Source organism: Podarcis tiliguerta (assembly GCF_965153285.1).
Source record: "Podarcis tiliguerta genome assembly, chromosome: 10".
Taxonomy (NCBI): domain Eukaryota; kingdom Metazoa; phylum Chordata; class Lepidosauria; order Squamata; family Lacertidae; genus Podarcis; species Podarcis tiliguerta.
The window spans coordinates 5,183,747-5,201,027 of record NC_139543.1 but is presented as its reverse complement, the minus strand read 5'-3'; the positions used below and the strand labels follow the sequence as shown (position 1 = coordinate 5,201,027).

The following is a 17,281-nucleotide window of genomic DNA, read 5'->3' as shown; positions in this document are numbered from 1 at the left end:
TTACTTAGCATCCTATATGATAAACTCCATCAAACTGAGATTTACATATTTATGTATGTAGCATACTAGAAAAATATTTGAGTGGCGTTATGAGAAAAATAGACTAATGAAGTAGACTACAGTACAGTACAGTACCTTGGTTCTCAAACGCCTTGGTACTCAAAAAAACTTGGAACCCAATCACTGTAAACCCGGAAGTGTTCTGGTTTGTGAACTTTTTCTGGAAGTTGAACGTGCTCCGATTTGAGTGTTACGCTTCCAATTTGAGTGACACACTTCCGTTTTGAGTGTTACACTGAGATCTGTCTGTTTTTGCTATTTATTTTGCGTTTTTGTTTTTGCAGGTCTTCTTGTTTTTGAGACTGTGTGGAACCCAGTTCAGTTACTGATTGATTGGTGGATTGTGTGACTGCAGTACATTGTTTGTTGCTCTCATTTTATGGATCAATGGTATCGTTAGATAGTAAAATTCATGTTAAATTGCTGTTTTAGGGGTTGTTTTTAAAAGTCTGGAACGGATTAATCCATTTTGCATTACTTTCTATGTGGAAGCATGCCTTGGTTTTGGAACGCTTTGGTTTTGGAACAGACTTCCGGAATGGATTAAGTTTGAGAACCAAGGTATAACTGTACTGAGTTTAGAGCAGGGGCACTTTTATGTGATTCCTACTCAGACACACAGAAGGGTCTTGGACCCGTTACTGTCCTTCCTTACCCCCCCTGCCAAACTGCAAAGTGAAAGTAATATTAATATTGCAAGATGTATTTGTAAAATAGTTTACAAATTCAAGTGTGAAAACAGCTGATCTATTTTAACGAGAGCAATTTGGTCCATTTCAAATTTATTTCTAGTTCTCAGTTTTGAAACGTGTTTTGATTGATGCACCCTCTATACTGAAACAAATTATACATGACATGAAAATGTATTGCCTGGGCAGCTTTCAAGGGCAGAATAATTGATTCAATTATTATTGATGCAAAAGTCAGGGAAGCAATTTTAGGTACTAAATCTTACATCCTATCTATGCCATATACAACACTTATTGTAGAATAATCCCCAGTGATTTAGACAGACCAGAAGTATCACTGAAATAGATTAACAGTGTAATCCTATGCCTGTTTTCACAGAAGAAAGTCTTGCTGTTGTTAAAAGATGGCTTAAAGGTAAAGGTAAAGGGACCCCTGACCATTAGGTCCAGTCAATACCGACTCTGGGGTTGCGGCGCTCATCTCGCTTTATTGGCCGAGGGGGCCGGCGTACAGCTTCCGGGTCATGTGGCCAGCATGACTAAGCTGCTTCTGGCGAACCAGAGCAGCGCACGGAAACGCTGTTTACCTTCCCGCTGGAGTGGTACCTATTTATCTACTTACAGTTTGAGGTACTTTCGAACTGCTAGGTTAGCAGGAGCAGGGACTGAGCAACAGGAGATCACCCCATCACGGGGATTCGAACCACCGACCTTCTGATCGGCAAGCCCTAGGCTCTGTGGTTTAACCCACAGCGCCACCCGCGTCCTTAAAAGATGGCATACCCCCTAGCAAATAAACTGCACTGGAATCAGTGAAACCTACCAGTAAAGATGCATAGAACTGGGCTTTAAAAGCATGCCAGATAATAACCAGTTTTCCTTTATGTGTGTTATTGCATCTAATGTATTTAATAGGTGTGGTATAATTTTGATGCCAAATACGGTATGTTGTCCCGTCCTTCCACTACAGCTGAGAGCTTTCCTGCTGGTGGTTGGCATGACTTTCTGCATACTTATTTAATCCTACACTATGGAACACATCTAGTATTAAAGTTATAATTATAACCTGCTATTGGTACAATTATAATTAATAGCAGCAATTATAATCTGCTATTAATATTAATGATAGCTGAGGCTGCCAAGCATGACTCTGTTTATAATTCTGGCTCTGGAATAGAGAACCCAAGCAGTCTACCCAACCTGCCTTGCTAAACACTGTGCCCTGCTATAAGTACATATGACAATGCAGTAGATGGCACTAAGAAACCAGTAATGAATTCATGTCCTGCCATTAGGGTTGTTGACACTATTTAATGAGTCATTAAAAAAATATCCAAGTGTGTGAAGATTAGTGTGTGTGTTTTTTTTAAAAAAGCTTACACCCTTCAGCCTCACACATCAAAAAATGAATAATGAATTATCCCATGTATCACAACTGTCAAACTGGATTAAATGAACCAGTTTCAAAGAAAGAAAAATACTTAAATATCTTTTTTCAAATGTTTATTTTATTTGTAGTCTACTCAGTTCCCGAAAGCACAAAATGACTCCTACCATTTACAACAAGGCCGAGGAACCTGTGGCCTTGAATTAGCTTGAATTACAATTTTCACATCCCTAATGACAACGATGGCATCCCTTAGCAATGCTGGCAGGGGCTGATGGGAGGGAGCTCAGCAACATCTTAAGAAAGGTTCCCTACCTTTGATTTACAACTTTTTAAAAAAAAATTCCACCCAACCGATTACCTTTTCGTGAAAGTTAACACTTGATGCCCTTCATATTTCCCTCCAGTTAAGTAGCAGGTTCATGTCTTTATCTCTTTTATTAAGAACCTTTGGAAATAGGCAAACAACAAAACAAATTAATGAAATATAAATAAAATCAACAACAACCACATTATTCTATGTTGTGGTCTTCTACTACAAACCTGGTAATATACAGTGCTACTTTTAATAAATTCAACTTTTGCTGATAGGTGTGAATATCAAAGCATAGACGAAAAGGTTTAACAAAAACTATCCTGGGAATTTTTCAAATATCTCTTAAAAGCTACTTCAAACAGCTGAAGTTTCTTGTACTGTTCATTAACTTGAAGAACAGAAAACTCCTTTAGTGTCAAGGGAGTGTGAAAATTAGATTTATTGGGAAATGGTAAACGAGTAATATTAAACCAACAGCATATTTTAACTGGTCATGCAGCACTAAGCCAGGCTTGTAATAAGTACTTGTAAATAAAATAACTAGACCACAATTTTTTTTCTAGTACTCTGTGTGTCTGAAAGCAAGAGTAGTGTAGTGCTTAGAGGGTGGGCTTAAGTCAAGGAGACTTAGGTATAAATCCCTGCTTAGCTACAAAATTTGCAATGAATTATGTTGTTGCAGGTTGACGATAATAATAATAATAATAATAATAATAATAATAATAATAATAATAATAATATATCTTTATTGTCATTGCCCCTTTGGGGACAATGAAATTACTTGACTGCTCCATAAAAACACTAATTAAACAATACAGTATGATACAGCAAGGGAGATTAGTTGACTTTCAAAGTCCGGGCTTCCCATTCAGGGCCGAGATCGCTCTGGAGAAGAAGCTGTTCTTAAGGCGGCTCGTTCTTGTCTTCATCGTCCTGTATCTCCGTCCCGACGGCAAAAGCTCGAAGAGACAGTGACCAGGATGCGATGGATCTTTTACTATGTCCAGTGCCTTCCTATGGCACCTTGTGGCATAAATCTGCTCTAAGGTGGAGAGTGGGCAGCCAACAATGCTCTCTGCTGCCTTAACAACCCTGCACAACCCCATCCTGTCCTGGGTAGTACAGCTTCCGTACCACACACATAAGCCATAAGTGAGCACACTCTCAATGGCACAGTGATAGAAGGCAAGCAGCAGTTTCTGCGGAAGATGGTTTTTCCTTAGTATTCTCAAAAAGTACAGTCTCTGCTGCGCCTTCTTCACAAGCCCCCTTGTGTTGACACTCCAGGACAGATCCTGTTGTAATTCAATGCCCACTTTAAAAATCATTTTTCCAGGCAGTGGTGGTGCATGTCACACTTCCAAACCATGTCAGCTTCTGTAGCAGAGATTGTGGCAGATATACAACACAGTTGCCCAGTGTCACGTGAACTGCAGTCTCCTAAAGTCGTGTGTGTGTACCAGTGTTGCTATGTATTTAATTTATTGCATATTTCTATGTTTCATTTGTCTTTAATTATGTATGTTTGTAAAATATTTATAATTTTTTTATTATTATTTATTAAATTTGTATACCGCCCTTAATCCATAGATGTCAGGGAGGTTCACAGCATGGAAGCAGTGTTTGTCTTGTGCTGATAACTCTCATAAAGGTATCTGTTAGATATAGAATACATTAAATAAAATTCTGTCAAAATATACACTGCCTTTTTTCATTGAAACCTATAATATATTCCAGAGCAGGAATAATGGACCTTATTGAATGTTGCACCTTTCCTTTCCTGAAATATTAAGTGATACTACCTGATATTACAGTAGACTCATTTTTATGAATTACATGGACACCTTGCCTTGTAAAATATAAATACACTTCTATGTAAATGCTATTCCTATTCATCCAAGCCTTTGATCATCTGTCACAGGTTTCAATGGTCCCTACCCAGATTGGTCAGGAAGTAAAACTGTTACCATTTATGTTCTTTATAGACTGCACTCCTATAGATACTGAAGTCAGTGGAACTATTACTGAGTATACATTGAATGTGAGTGTGTTTTTAGATGCCTGTTTTTGCAATTACTGTGAGATTGTTTTTAAACATGTATCAATTTATGATGAAATGTCATGTTTGCAAAATATATTTTGTGGTACTAATAATTAAATCACACCATTACATTAAGCAAGAATCTTATTACACACACAAATGTAACTTTGTAAAAAAGCTACAATTTCAAAAAGTATTAAGAGGATGACCACATTCTGATATAAATGTAAACACAGCAGTGTGTGTGAGCACCTGTAAACACCTAACTCAGTATGATTTGATGAATAACACAAAAATTACCTAGAATTTCCTTTTAGTTAGGTGGAGATAAATTAGGCAATTTTTATTTACAAAACAGAATTTTATATACTACACAGTGTGTTCATAGTTTACAAATACAGGCACAGTGCTGCTATCCATTGTTAAAAAGTAACTACTTATAATAGAAAGTGGAATAAATTATTTAGCAAGGAATCACTTATGGGTCAAGAATCTGCCCTGTCAGGGGTATCACTCACTCACTTCTCTGGTCCTACACGATGGATGAAGGGGCAGAATTTGATCTGGAATGTTTAATTACAGACATTGATTTCCTTTCTTAATAGCCAAACAATTGATTACTTCCTGAACTCTTTAAAGAAATGCCACAATATTCCCTCTCACACAAAATGACCTTCCGTTCTACCACAGAATGCAATCCAATCAGGCTAACTGTTTGTCTAAGCAAGCAAAAACATTGCAGGGGGTAAAAGGTTAATATTGTCTGTTTTCAGAACATGGGCACATGCAAAAGTTAACATGATCTAAATTTGCATTAAAAGGTCACAACAGCTTTGAGATTTCAGGAGCCCACAAAGAAATGGAATGATGAGGAAGAGAATGGAACTAAGCAGGATTTACAAATATTATACAGCTGTATCTGCCAAGGTGAGATAGCTAGGGTTTAGAGTTAAGAAATTTATCCAAATACTTCAGCTGTCTTTTAACAAAGGATCTTAACAACTTCCTAGAAAGTGGAATGTTCTCAAATATCCATTGGAAAACTAAACAATAATGCAGATAACACTCCACATTTGACAATCAGTTTTGACAAATATATAGCATCCTCACTGGATTAGGCAAAAGTCAAGTATATTAATCTTCAAAGATTGCCTAGAGGTTCATGTCAACTATTTCCCCTTATGCCAGCCCAGTAATATAATAACATAAGTACAGTTTAAATGTTTTTGCTATACTGTACAGCGATAAAGGTGAGAGGAAGGTTTAGGTCCCAAGTTCCGTAACACCTGTAACGGGGCTTATGACTTCAGCCTATTACTTGAGTCCTTTTATGAGAGAGAAGAAAATTAAGGCTGCTTCTATAGCATTAGTCAGTATCCTTTAAAGTTCTGCATATAGCAATAATTTGTTTACTTACAACTGAGCTGTTGTTATGAAGGTATAGAAAGAAACACACCAACAGTACTAGAACCACAGTAATATCACAGCTTGACTTATTATTTACTAGATTTTTTAAATGTGGCTTGTAAAACTGGTTCTTACATTAGAATTTACAGTTTGTGGAGAATATTCTCTGGAGAATTTTCTAGCAGAGAATATTCTCATTCTCTAGACTATTCTCTGGAGAATATTCTAACCTCACATCACTAAGTGACATTATTTGTTGGTTCCTTTTATTTATTGAGGAGGCTAAGCTGTATCCTACACAGGAGAGGAAATTGTTCATTGTGTGCCTTGATAAAACATAGGAAGCTGCCTAGTATTCCTGCCTAGCAACCATCCAATTTCAGACAGTACTACTCTTTCCCAACCCTACCTGAGATACTTATAAAGAATAACTATTTCAGTTTATAATGGATAGGATGAAGTCTCAAAGCCTACAAAAACTTATTTAAAGCTGGCTGTGACTTAATTTTTTCCTCCTGGAGCTAGATATGTGCTGCGTCGCATACAAATTTGTCCCAAATCATGGAATGTTTCATTTTTCCAACATTACAGTGCCCAATTTTTTGTAGCCTTGATAAAAGGGACTTTGTGCCTTTCCCCACCTGCTGCTTCACAACTTAACTGTATTCGAAACAATTAACTAATGCATCCTTAACTGTCCGCTCCATTGATTTATATAGGTCCTATCAATTCATCAATGAAGTTTTGTTGATTAATCTACCAATGAAACAGGTTAGCTGTTACACTCTGGCAAATTCAAACATAATCCTAACATGTATATATCAAGTTTATCCTGTAGAACCTTTATGTTAAAAAAAAGATTCGCTTCTTTTTCCACATCTAAATGGAGCATTTTTAAAAAACAGGACTAGAATTTGATATAGGATATTTTATGGGCATTTTAATAAGACATCATTACAAAAATCAGCTTGTGAAAATCACTTAATTTATCAGCATGTGTTTCATTTAACTGCCTTTTAATTACTTGGGTGCTTGGGATAATGCTTTTCAGAACTATAGATTGATTTAATGCCACAATAAAGGCTTTCTGCTTTAATCTTTAATTACTTCACTGAACTTGCATTTACTTAATAGCAATGACTAGATTTTGCTGGCGATAGCCAGTTGTCAATGATGAAACAGCCTTTACTCCTCAAGGAGCAAAAGTGGTTCATATCTAAATTCAAAACATATCTTCAGCAAAAGAAAAGGGGAGGGAAGCTACCATATCTAAGGTTTCAACTGGATAACTCACTTGGAGTTATCAAAAACACTTGGATTTTCTTAACCAGCTACTCCCTCTCAATGTAGGAAACTTTCTACGTTCATCATTCATCATCTGGAGCCTAGGCCCACCAAATGCAGACACATCTCTTGTACAGACGTCTCTAGAGGCCCACAGGGCTTAACAAACCTCACCCAGGAAAAAATGGAAGAGGAGCTCCACTGACCACTCAGGGACTCAGCGTGGCAAGTGGTAGCTTTGCACTAGCCAATGAGCTTGTGCACTGGTGCCTGGTCTGGGAGGATGGGTGTGGCTTGGCCTTGGCCAATAGGACTACTGCTGCTTTTGAGGTTTCCCCCCTTTTGCATACAGAGCAGCTCCTTGGAAGAGAACAACCACTTTTTGGAGAATAGGGAAAATGTTTTGGATAAGGTATGATAAAAACAGATTGTTTAATCTCAATTTTAGGTAATTGTTGCATGTCATATGCTCTAATGTAAACCAAGATATGCCTCAATGCAAGCCTGTTACACAGTTTAAAGATGAAAATGAATAAGAACTATGTAAGAAAAAACTCCAACAGATTTTTAAAAGAAGGCTTATTTTTCAGCGGAAAACTGCTCTTTCAGCGCATTACTTGCAACAAATATGCGCTCAAAACTACTTAAAGCACACTTTTGAATGTATATGCTGGACTTTACACGTAGGAGGAATTAGACACAAATGGGTTATACCTGTTGCTCTTATTTCTGTCACTGAATATGTTTGGTTTGAGGCTAGTGGTGCTCACAGTCTATCACTGATATGTTTAAATAAGAGGGCATTGGTAAATAAAGCAAACATAAAAGATGTACAGCAAAATTTGATCCATGGCTCCAAAGAGAGAGTTAATTGAAATGCAGTTGGCTGAGATAGGTACAAGACATATTTTCCCACCATTTCACTGCTGACATAAATTTTTCTTTAGATCAAAAACACTGCAAGAATATTTTAACAGCTTCCTACTGAGTATACACAAATTCAACAGCCACTGTGGAATACTCTAGGTTATCAAGTTTGCATAATACATACAGGAAGATCCACACTTGAAAAGAATACTGTTTTAACATCTTTGTACAAACAACCATTACTTAACAGTTTACACTTTTATCTTGTAAGTTGTACAGCTATATATTAAAAAAATGCCTACTTCAATGCATATGGTAGTTTTTTAAAGTCTCACTCCAGGGATGTTTTGAAAGGAACTCTAGTCAGCTTCTGTTATTATGAGAAGATTCTGAATTTGTATATTTTTATCATCCGCCAGTGGGCCCAAGGAAAAAAAAAGCTCCAACTTCTTCAGTCTCATGCTTACCAGTCATATAAACCAGACTTAAAAATAGCTAGCCAGAAACCATCATGTACCGCTTCAGGCAATGAACACATGACAAAGCCCTTGAGAAAACAGAAGGCCATTTAATGGCTGTGTTCACACATCATGGTAAAGCATAGTTAGTGGTTCCCGCTTCGCCCCTCCCTAGCACAAGCGAGAGCAACAAATCATGACCCCGACTTAGCTTTACATCTGAACCAAGGACCTTGGTTTGTTTCACTCCAAACAAACTACGGCTGTACTATACTTTTAAAGCACATTCAAAGCACATTTTCCCCCTCAAAAAGTTATGGACATTTTTGTCTGGTACATGTTGCTGGAAATTGTAACTGTGAGGGAGTAAACTACAGTGTGCAGAATTCATTGAGGGAAACAATGTCCTTTAAAAGTGCAGTGTGTATGTAGCCTATGATGTTAAGCCGTGGTTTGTTCTTGACTTACTGACTGTAGTTTGTTTAAACTAATCTCATCTGGATCTAGCAAATATTCTAACACTGTCTGCTTCAACAGCCCCTTATTCAAGCTCCTGGGAACTAAATGACAAATCAATCACTTGTAGTAACATTTTGGCTCCATCCATATCAACCCTTGCTGCCTATTTTTCTTTCCATTAAAAACGAGCCATTATCAGTTAAAGGTCCAAAACATACACATATATACCCTCATGGGTAGAAAGAGCCACAAAATTATTTCTTCTTGTAAGTACCACACAACCTGGAATTTAAAGATGTTTACCCAACCCTAGGCTAAAGTAACATCTAATTAAGATGCAGACTAATACATTTTTCAAATCTTACACTGAATGTGGAGAGAAAGACAAAATGTGTAATCTCTGTTCCTCTCTCTACATGTTCAGTTAACCATCCACATAGAAACTGCATGTGGACCCAAATATTTGCATAGGGTCCTGGGTTGTGAATCATAATCCTGCTTTTCGGTGCTGGGGAGAAAGTGGAATTTGTGTGTCGTTTCTATGCAGACAACACCTGGGAAGGAAAGCAGGACCGCCTGTAATATCCTGCTCCCCACACACCCCATTTAGCATGCAAAAATAGCTTCTGCATGTTGAATTTATTTAGGAATATTTTTGCTATTATTTCTGTGCCATTAGGAATCATGTTCTACTTCTGTACCTTAAATCAAAGTCTACTTTAGGTTCATTGACGCCTCTTGTTTCATAAGCCAAACAGTTATTGTATGCTAATTTAAATGAAGCTATTATAACAGAAATGGCTCACGAAATATTGGTATCCTCTCTGTAGGTAATGCTTCTAGACAGGGTCAGGGTGTGACATAGGATCTTGGCTGTGAGGTCCTGGAAGACCTGCTCCCTGCCTTGCAGGCCCTTTTCCACTTGGCCTGAGAGGGCAGGGCCCTGACTGCTTTCGACCTACAAAAGCTTAGGCTTCTGAGTAAATTCTTGGCCAGTGGTATATAGAGAGCCAGTGTGGTGTAGTGGTTAAGAGCAGTAGTCTCGTAATCTGGGGAACCGGGTTCGAGTCTCCGCTCCTCCACCTGCAGCTGCTGGGTGACCTTGGGCCAGTCACACTTCTCTGAAGTCTCTCAGCCCCACTCACCCCACAGAGTGTTTGTTGTGGGGGAGGAAGGGAAAGGAGAATGTGAGCTGCTTTGAGACTCCTTAAAGGGAGTGAAAGGCGGGATATCAGATCCAAACTCCTCCTCTTCTTCTTCTTCTTCTTCTTCTTCTTCTATATTGTTTAAGGGGGTTTTTGTGTGTGTGGAGGGGTTGTTGCTGTTATTTATATTTATTTTTTGTATCTTTACTTTAGATCTTTACTTTATGTGGAACTGTTTGATGTTTTCATTGTCTTTGACTAGTTTTATTGTCTTTGTAATTGCATATTTTTTATATGTTGTTATAAACATTTGTTCTTTTTAGTACTCGATACAGTGCCATAAGCCCTGAGACACTGCAAAGACTGAAAAAACTTCATATGATTTCAGCAAGAGTAGCTGCGTAACAGAGCTGGCCCTTAACTTCCCCAATTAACCATTTTCTGAGGGAACAAAAGAAGCCAGAGAGTGACCTTGTAATAGCCACACACACAGTTCAAGAACAGCTCCAGTTAAATCACAACTAATGTAGGTTTATAAGCAGCACATATTTATATACTAGAAACCATATTTTCTGGTAGGTGATCTGTGAATATTGCCATTGTCAAAACCAAAACACATTCCATTGCTTGACAAGATAAAGTGTGTGTCTCCTCATCCAAAACAAGCATGTTTACCAAGCCTGGGAGGTTGAAAACTATTAGAACTGGGAATTTTTGAAGCCATGCGGAGATTGGCCCAATATCCTTCAAAGCCAAAGCTACAGACTGGCAGAACAACAAAATCAACACCACCCTGGCAGTATTAATTTCTCTTGAGAAAGAGAATCCCAGCATGAAAACGAAGGCTGTTTATTCTGTAGCATATTGCGGTATACACATTCTGGAACTAACTCAATAATCAGTTTAAAAATGGAAACAATGAAGTATGTTTATAAGACACATGAGAAAACACCTAAATGCTCAGTTAAGTAAGTTAAATAATAATCTCAAAGTTACTGATACACTTCTTTCTGTGTTTTGAAAGTATCAAAATCAGTGGAGCAATACTGTACCAAAATTAAAGCATCAGGGATTTCACAGGAGAAGATTACAAAGCGTGACATCTGCATTAGGGCACACATACATAATCCCTGATCTATCTGATTTTGTTCTGTAACCTGAGAATTACACTGCTGTATATATATATATATATATATATATATATATTACAGAATTTCTTTGGGAATCAGAAACACATGCTACATGTGCACACGCTGCATTTCATCAACATTAAAAGTCCACACATTTCATTTCTCAAAAAGTTGGAGGTTGAGAGGCAAGAAGCAGCACCCAGGTTATACAATGTATCTGCCTGTTATCCAAATAACAGTGTTATCCAAATAACAGTGATTTGTTACTCTAAAAATTCAAAATTCTTATAAAACCTGCAAAAGGTAAATGTTTTTTAAAATCCTGGGGACCACTTGAAAATATGCATTCATTAGGCATTTTAAAAGTGCAAGAAAAGCAAGCTATGCAAGAATATCTCACGCATGCACACACACAAACAGACACACATTTTGGTTTTTGTAATGAAATCCGCCTGAAAAAGCAGCGTCTCACAGCACACTATGCTTTAAACTTGAGCAGCTTTTTCCTCAACAGAAAATAAAACCATTGATTTCAATGGGTCTTCCAATGGCTAACATTGCCAATGTGTTCATAAAAACAGGTGAGTTTTGAACAAGTGGTTCACATTTTCATCACCATATCAAAACCTTATGTTTACAATATCTGTATTTTGTCATTTTTTTATAAAAAAAACACACCAGTGAGTTGCTTAGTGTTTTGTACTTCAATACTTTTATGGTCAAAGACATTTCATCTTTTGCTATCCAAAATACTGAGAAAAAGATGCATACCCCAGAGCTTAACATACCAGCATCTTGCCTCTTCTTGTTTAGTTGAAGTTAGTCAACATTTGTGGCTCAATACTCTAGAGGCACAACAGCATGCTATTACAACAGATGTCTGGTTATGCCTTCCAGCTTAGCCACTGAATGCAAACATATAAAGAAGGAAAAATACACATCTAGTAACATGCTTCTGGAGACAACAAATCCTTCAGGGATACAGTGTACTGTCGTTAGAAGGGGGAGAGGGGAGATATGCTACTGCCACAATACGTTTACCTTGTGTGCAGTTGTGGGAATCAGATTGCACTGATATTAGATTACTTATGAAAGCAAAATGTCAAAAGACGTCCAAATTATTTTAACTAAGCAGACAGAGTTAGGCTGTGTCTGCAACAGCCCTACCTTGTCTACCAGCAGGTACTAATTCCCAACTGCATTCAAGTTGCAGGGTTTGCATTGTGACCCTGGCACATCTGTTATCAGGGCCAAGTAACACTGTAACTTAAGTACAATGCAAGCAGCTATGTATCTTTAATGCAGCTAATTAGAGGAGCAGGAAAACCTGATTCTTACTGCAAAACCACATCGTAAAGGGCAGTGGCGTAGCGTGGGGGGTGCAGGGGGGGCCGCCCGCCCCGGGCGCAACATCTGGGTGTTAGGGTTAGGGGGTGCAAATCCACGGGTTAGGGGGCGCAAATTACTTGCCTTGCCCCGGGTGCTGACAACCCACGCTACGCCACTGGTAAAGGGAGGCTTCTCTCTTCACTCTGCCATGGAGATCATACCCACCAGGGATATGATATGATATGATGTGTGTGTGTGTGTGTGTGTGTGTGTGTGTGTTTTGAGAGGGGGATCTTCATTCCAATCTCGGTAGAGAAGTGAAGAAATAGACCTCCCTTTCAGGCACATGTCTATGTAGTGAGAATTGGGCTTCCCTGTATCTGTTACTGTATGACTAGTTTGCCACAACAGAATCTGCAGCATGGTGGAGGGCTGGAGAGACATGCAAGGAACTGCCTTCTGCAGAATCAGGCCAATTGTCCTTCCAGCCCCAGCTGGCAGCAGTTCCCAAGGATATGGGAGACATTCCATATCTCTGTTCTTTAAGATCATTTAAGTCATGGGTAGGCAAACTAAGGCCCGGGGGTCAGATCCGGCCCAATTGCTTTCTAAATCCGGCCCATGGACAGTCCGGGAATCAGCGTGTTCTTACATGAGTAGAATGTGCCCTTTTATTTAAAATGCATCTCTGGGTTATTTGTGGGGCACAGAAATATAGCCCGGCCCCACCAAGGTCTGAGGGACATTGGACCGGCCCCCTGCTGAAAAAGTTTGCTGACCCCTGGTTTAAGTCAATGGTTAGCTAAAACCTTTTGGTCCAAGGGCTGCATTTGCAGTCAGCTGCCCCACTGAGGTCTGAATGCCATTGATAGGCTCAGCTACTGCACACACACGCATTGACCACATATGAACCACATGCAAACCCAAACATACAGCAGACACATTCACCACAGATGCCGGCACACAGCACTCTCTGTGTAGAGCAGACATAGATGGGTTGTTTTGGGGATGAGCAAACAAGGAGACGCGGGTGGCGCTGTGGGTTAAAGCCTCAGCACCTAGGGCTTGCCGATCGCAAGGTCGGCGGTTCGAATCCCCGTGGCGGGGTGCGCTCCCGCTGTTCGGTGCCAGCGCCTGCCAACATAGCAGTTCGAAAGCACCCCTAAGTGCAAGTAGATAAATAGGGACCGCTTACTAGCGGGAAGGTAAACGGCGTTTCCGTGTGCGGCTCTGGCTCGCCAGAGCAGCGATGTCACGCTGGCCACGTGACCCGGAAGTGTCTGCGGACAGCACTGGCTCCCGGCCTCTTTGAGTGAGATGGGCACACAACCCTAGAGTCTGTCAAGACTGGCCCGTATGGGCAGGGGTACCTTTACCTTTACCTTAAACAAGGAGAGCAAACACTGTGTCTTGTTGTTCCTCAGGGAATAATCTTAAGTGTTTCTTTTCCTCCTCACTGAGCCCTCCTTCCCACTTTCGGTACATTAAGACCTTCTGGCAATGCTCCCACACCAAAGGGAGAAAAGGCACCTGATTTTAGGACGCTGCTGGCAGCTGCCGGGTGCAGCCCAATGGTCACCTACCTGTTTTAACTGATTAATCTTGAGATCTTGAACATGCAAGGCATGAACATTATCAGTATGGTTTAGCTCACAAGGTTTTGCTGCTGTATATTATCGTCAACATCAATTTATTAATTGCCTTTTGTACAATTGTCTCAAAGAAGTGTAAAAGAAAATCAGAAAGGAAAATCCAGCAGATAGGTTTAAAACAAAACTAAAGCTGTACAAAGTAGACGCTCATGGAGGAGATCCAATTACTGAGCTGCAAAAGCCAGTGTAAGAGGCAGTTCAAATAACTGGACCTTTCATGTGATTGATTGGTTGTGCAAAATTGCTATTAGAGATTAGTTATCTCAGAACAATCTAGATTAAAATTAGAAAGCTTAGAAGGTGTTACTACATTAGCCATATGTGTTAGATGTGTCATGTGCTAACATTTAGTACATTTGTGCTACTTTAAACATGTGGTTTTAAGATCAAAACTGCAGTTTGTGGTAATATATTGAAAATATACAGATGGGGGGGAAAGTGTTTGCTTTGAAGCTAAGCACTACATAGCAAGACCAGTCATCTTAAAGCTACTTAATATTATTCATGGGACAGGCATCATTACTGTTTAGAGGAATAGAAGAAACATTTTACTACTCATGCAGTAGCTCTGCTTGTCCCTTGATTCTGACATGACAGATTTATTCCAATTAGGCTGTGAACTTGCTCTCCCACCCTCTAAACAAATGTGGCTATTTAGGATTTTCTCATATGTGGTTGGGAGCTACCTTGGGCACACTAAAGCAGGGGTCGGCAAGGCTTACCAGGCATGGGCCGGATCACTCCTGCGGAGATCCTCTGTGGGCTGGGCTGGCGCACAGTGACGCCGGAAATCACTTCTGCGCATGCCCAGATGCTGAAAATCGCGCCTGCACAGAAGTGATTTTCGGCGTCTGGCCATGTGCAGAAGCGATTTCTGGTGCTGTGGACATGTGCAGAACATGTGCAGGACGATTTCTGTCATCTGGGCACAGTGGCGTTGCTTCATGCTCTGGCACCGGGGGAGGCGGACAGCAGGTGGGGGCGTTGTGCGCCGCCCACAGGGGCAGGGCATGCATTCTGGGAGCGGGGAGCACCGCCTGCAGGGCAGGGCAGCCAGTGCGGGCGGGAGGGGCAGCCGCGATGGAACCCCACCGGGATCGCGCTGCTGAGGGCGGTGCACTCCCACCACACTCATTGTCCTCTGCTAGTGCCTGGGAATGCACAGAAGCGATTTCCAGAGCCGTGGAAGAGAGTCCCCACACCACACTGTGCCAGTTTAGCACAGCGCGTGGGGACTCGCCGAGTGGGCAGCTCAGTTCGGGGATGGCTTGTGGACCGGTTAAATGGCTCCATGGGCTACTTCTAGCCCATGGGCCTTAGGTTGCCGGCCCCTGTACTAAAGGGTTGGGCGTGGCCCTGTGCTGTATCACAAACCGCTGTTGAAAGTCTCTAGTTTCAAAGCTGGTTTGCCATGGAGTAGTATGGAAGAGGGCTGCTATTTGAAAAACGCAAGCCTAAAACATACAGAACAAGTTGAATGGTCCTTTAGATACTTGCAAATGAAAAGACACACAAACGGATTGCAGAATTCAGCTTCACCACACACTGTATGTTGTGTATCGAAAGAGTGAGCAGACCAGGGAGTTCTGGGAAACCAGAGGAGATTGTGTGCATCAGAGCTTTGCTGCTGCGCCACTGGATAGCTTATTTTCTCCTTGTCCACACCGGAAGTCTACAGCACCAGATCATTTCCCCTTGCATACTAAGAAAACTTCTCAAGGATGGCCATTCTCCCTGCACATCCTGTATTGTGTTTATGTAACATTCAGCAAAGTATAATCAGAGACAGAGCTATGCCACAGGGCCTTACCACTGCTCAGGACTCCCCAGGGCTGGAAGAATGCTGCTATCCTGGGCTTTCCACCTGGAAAAATACAGACAAGACTGGAAGAATATTGGAAGGACTGGAGTGAGTCCACAAGCCCATACCTAAGGGCCCACATGAGATACTGAGACCCAACAGCCTATAATTAGACTTTTTGAATCACAATCACCACCAAGCAATAAATTTGGAACCAATTGTATAGATCCCCAATCAGAGTTCAACTCAGAGTAGGGAAAGGTTCAATGCAACTTAACTCAAATACATTAACAGCAAATATGAACAGTGTATGTGTCAAATTATACCACCACCCGCCTAAATTAAATATAGCCTATGAAAGCATTGCACAATGGGTAAGTTATGGAATCTTTAAACTGTAGTTAAAAAATAACTTCTATGGTAGGGAAAAAGAAACATTTTTAAAATATGCACAACCATTATGAAAACCTAAATGATATTTGGCTTAATTGTTTGTGTCTATACTTGAGACTGACAGTTTTGAGGAGGTTTTCTCCATTTATTTAAAGATTCTCCATGTAATTAAAGATTAAGGAGTTAAAATAAAAATTTACCAGCACTTTGGAAAGATACAGCTTGGGAAATCAGCAGGGATCTGTATTTGGACATGTTCTGAAACGGCTGTTCATTTGGTAGGTTATATCTGGTGAGAACATTTAATTCCATCGCCCCTAAAATGTTTAAAGGAAGATTGCCTCTGTTTTCCTTTCATTAACAAACATGCAGAACAACATTTTTAAAAAGTCCTCTTCCATTTCATGACAATTCCTCATCGCAAAGAAGCAAGGAGTTGGAAATTAAGCTGCTGTAGCATTCTTCTGCCACTTTTGGCACCTGAGATCTATATTTGTGGGACCGACCCTATTATTGTGACTGAAACTTACTTTAAACTGCATTGTATTTTTAAATTGCTATAGCCTGCCTTGGAACCTTATGGTAAAGTAAGGTAAAGGTAAAGGTACCCCTGCCCGTTCGGGCTAGTCTTGCCAGACTCTAGGGTTGTGCGCTCATCTCACTCTATAGGCCGGGAGCCAGCGCTGTCCGCAGACACTTCCGGGTCACATGGCCAGTGTGACAAGCTGCATCTGGCGAGCCAGCGCAGCACACGGAACGCCGTTTACCTTCCCGCTGGTAAGCGGTCCCTATTTATCTACTTGCACCCGGAGGTGCTTTCGAACTGCTAGGTTGGCAGGCGCTGGGGCCGAACGACGGGAGCG

At 40.4% G+C, this 17,281-nt stretch overlaps 1 protein-coding gene across 22 annotated transcripts in view; it reads right to left on the bottom strand.

Annotated features, from left to right (window-relative positions):
- Positions 1-17,281, bottom strand: part of MAGI2 (membrane associated guanylate kinase, WW and PDZ domain containing 2) — a 598,802-nt gene that overhangs the window by 532,825 nt on the left and 48,696 nt on the right. For 9 of the 22 annotated variants that reach the window (XM_083399289.1, XM_083399304.1, XM_083399299.1 and 6 more), the window contains exon 2: positions 16,035-16,088. The exons of the other annotated variants lie outside the window; for them this stretch is intronic. In XM_083399289.1, coding sequence (XP_083255415.1) covers positions 16,035-16,088 — 54 coding nt within the window. The remainder of the gene's footprint in view (positions 1-16,034; positions 16,089-17,281) is intronic. 22 annotated transcript variants of the gene reach the window in all.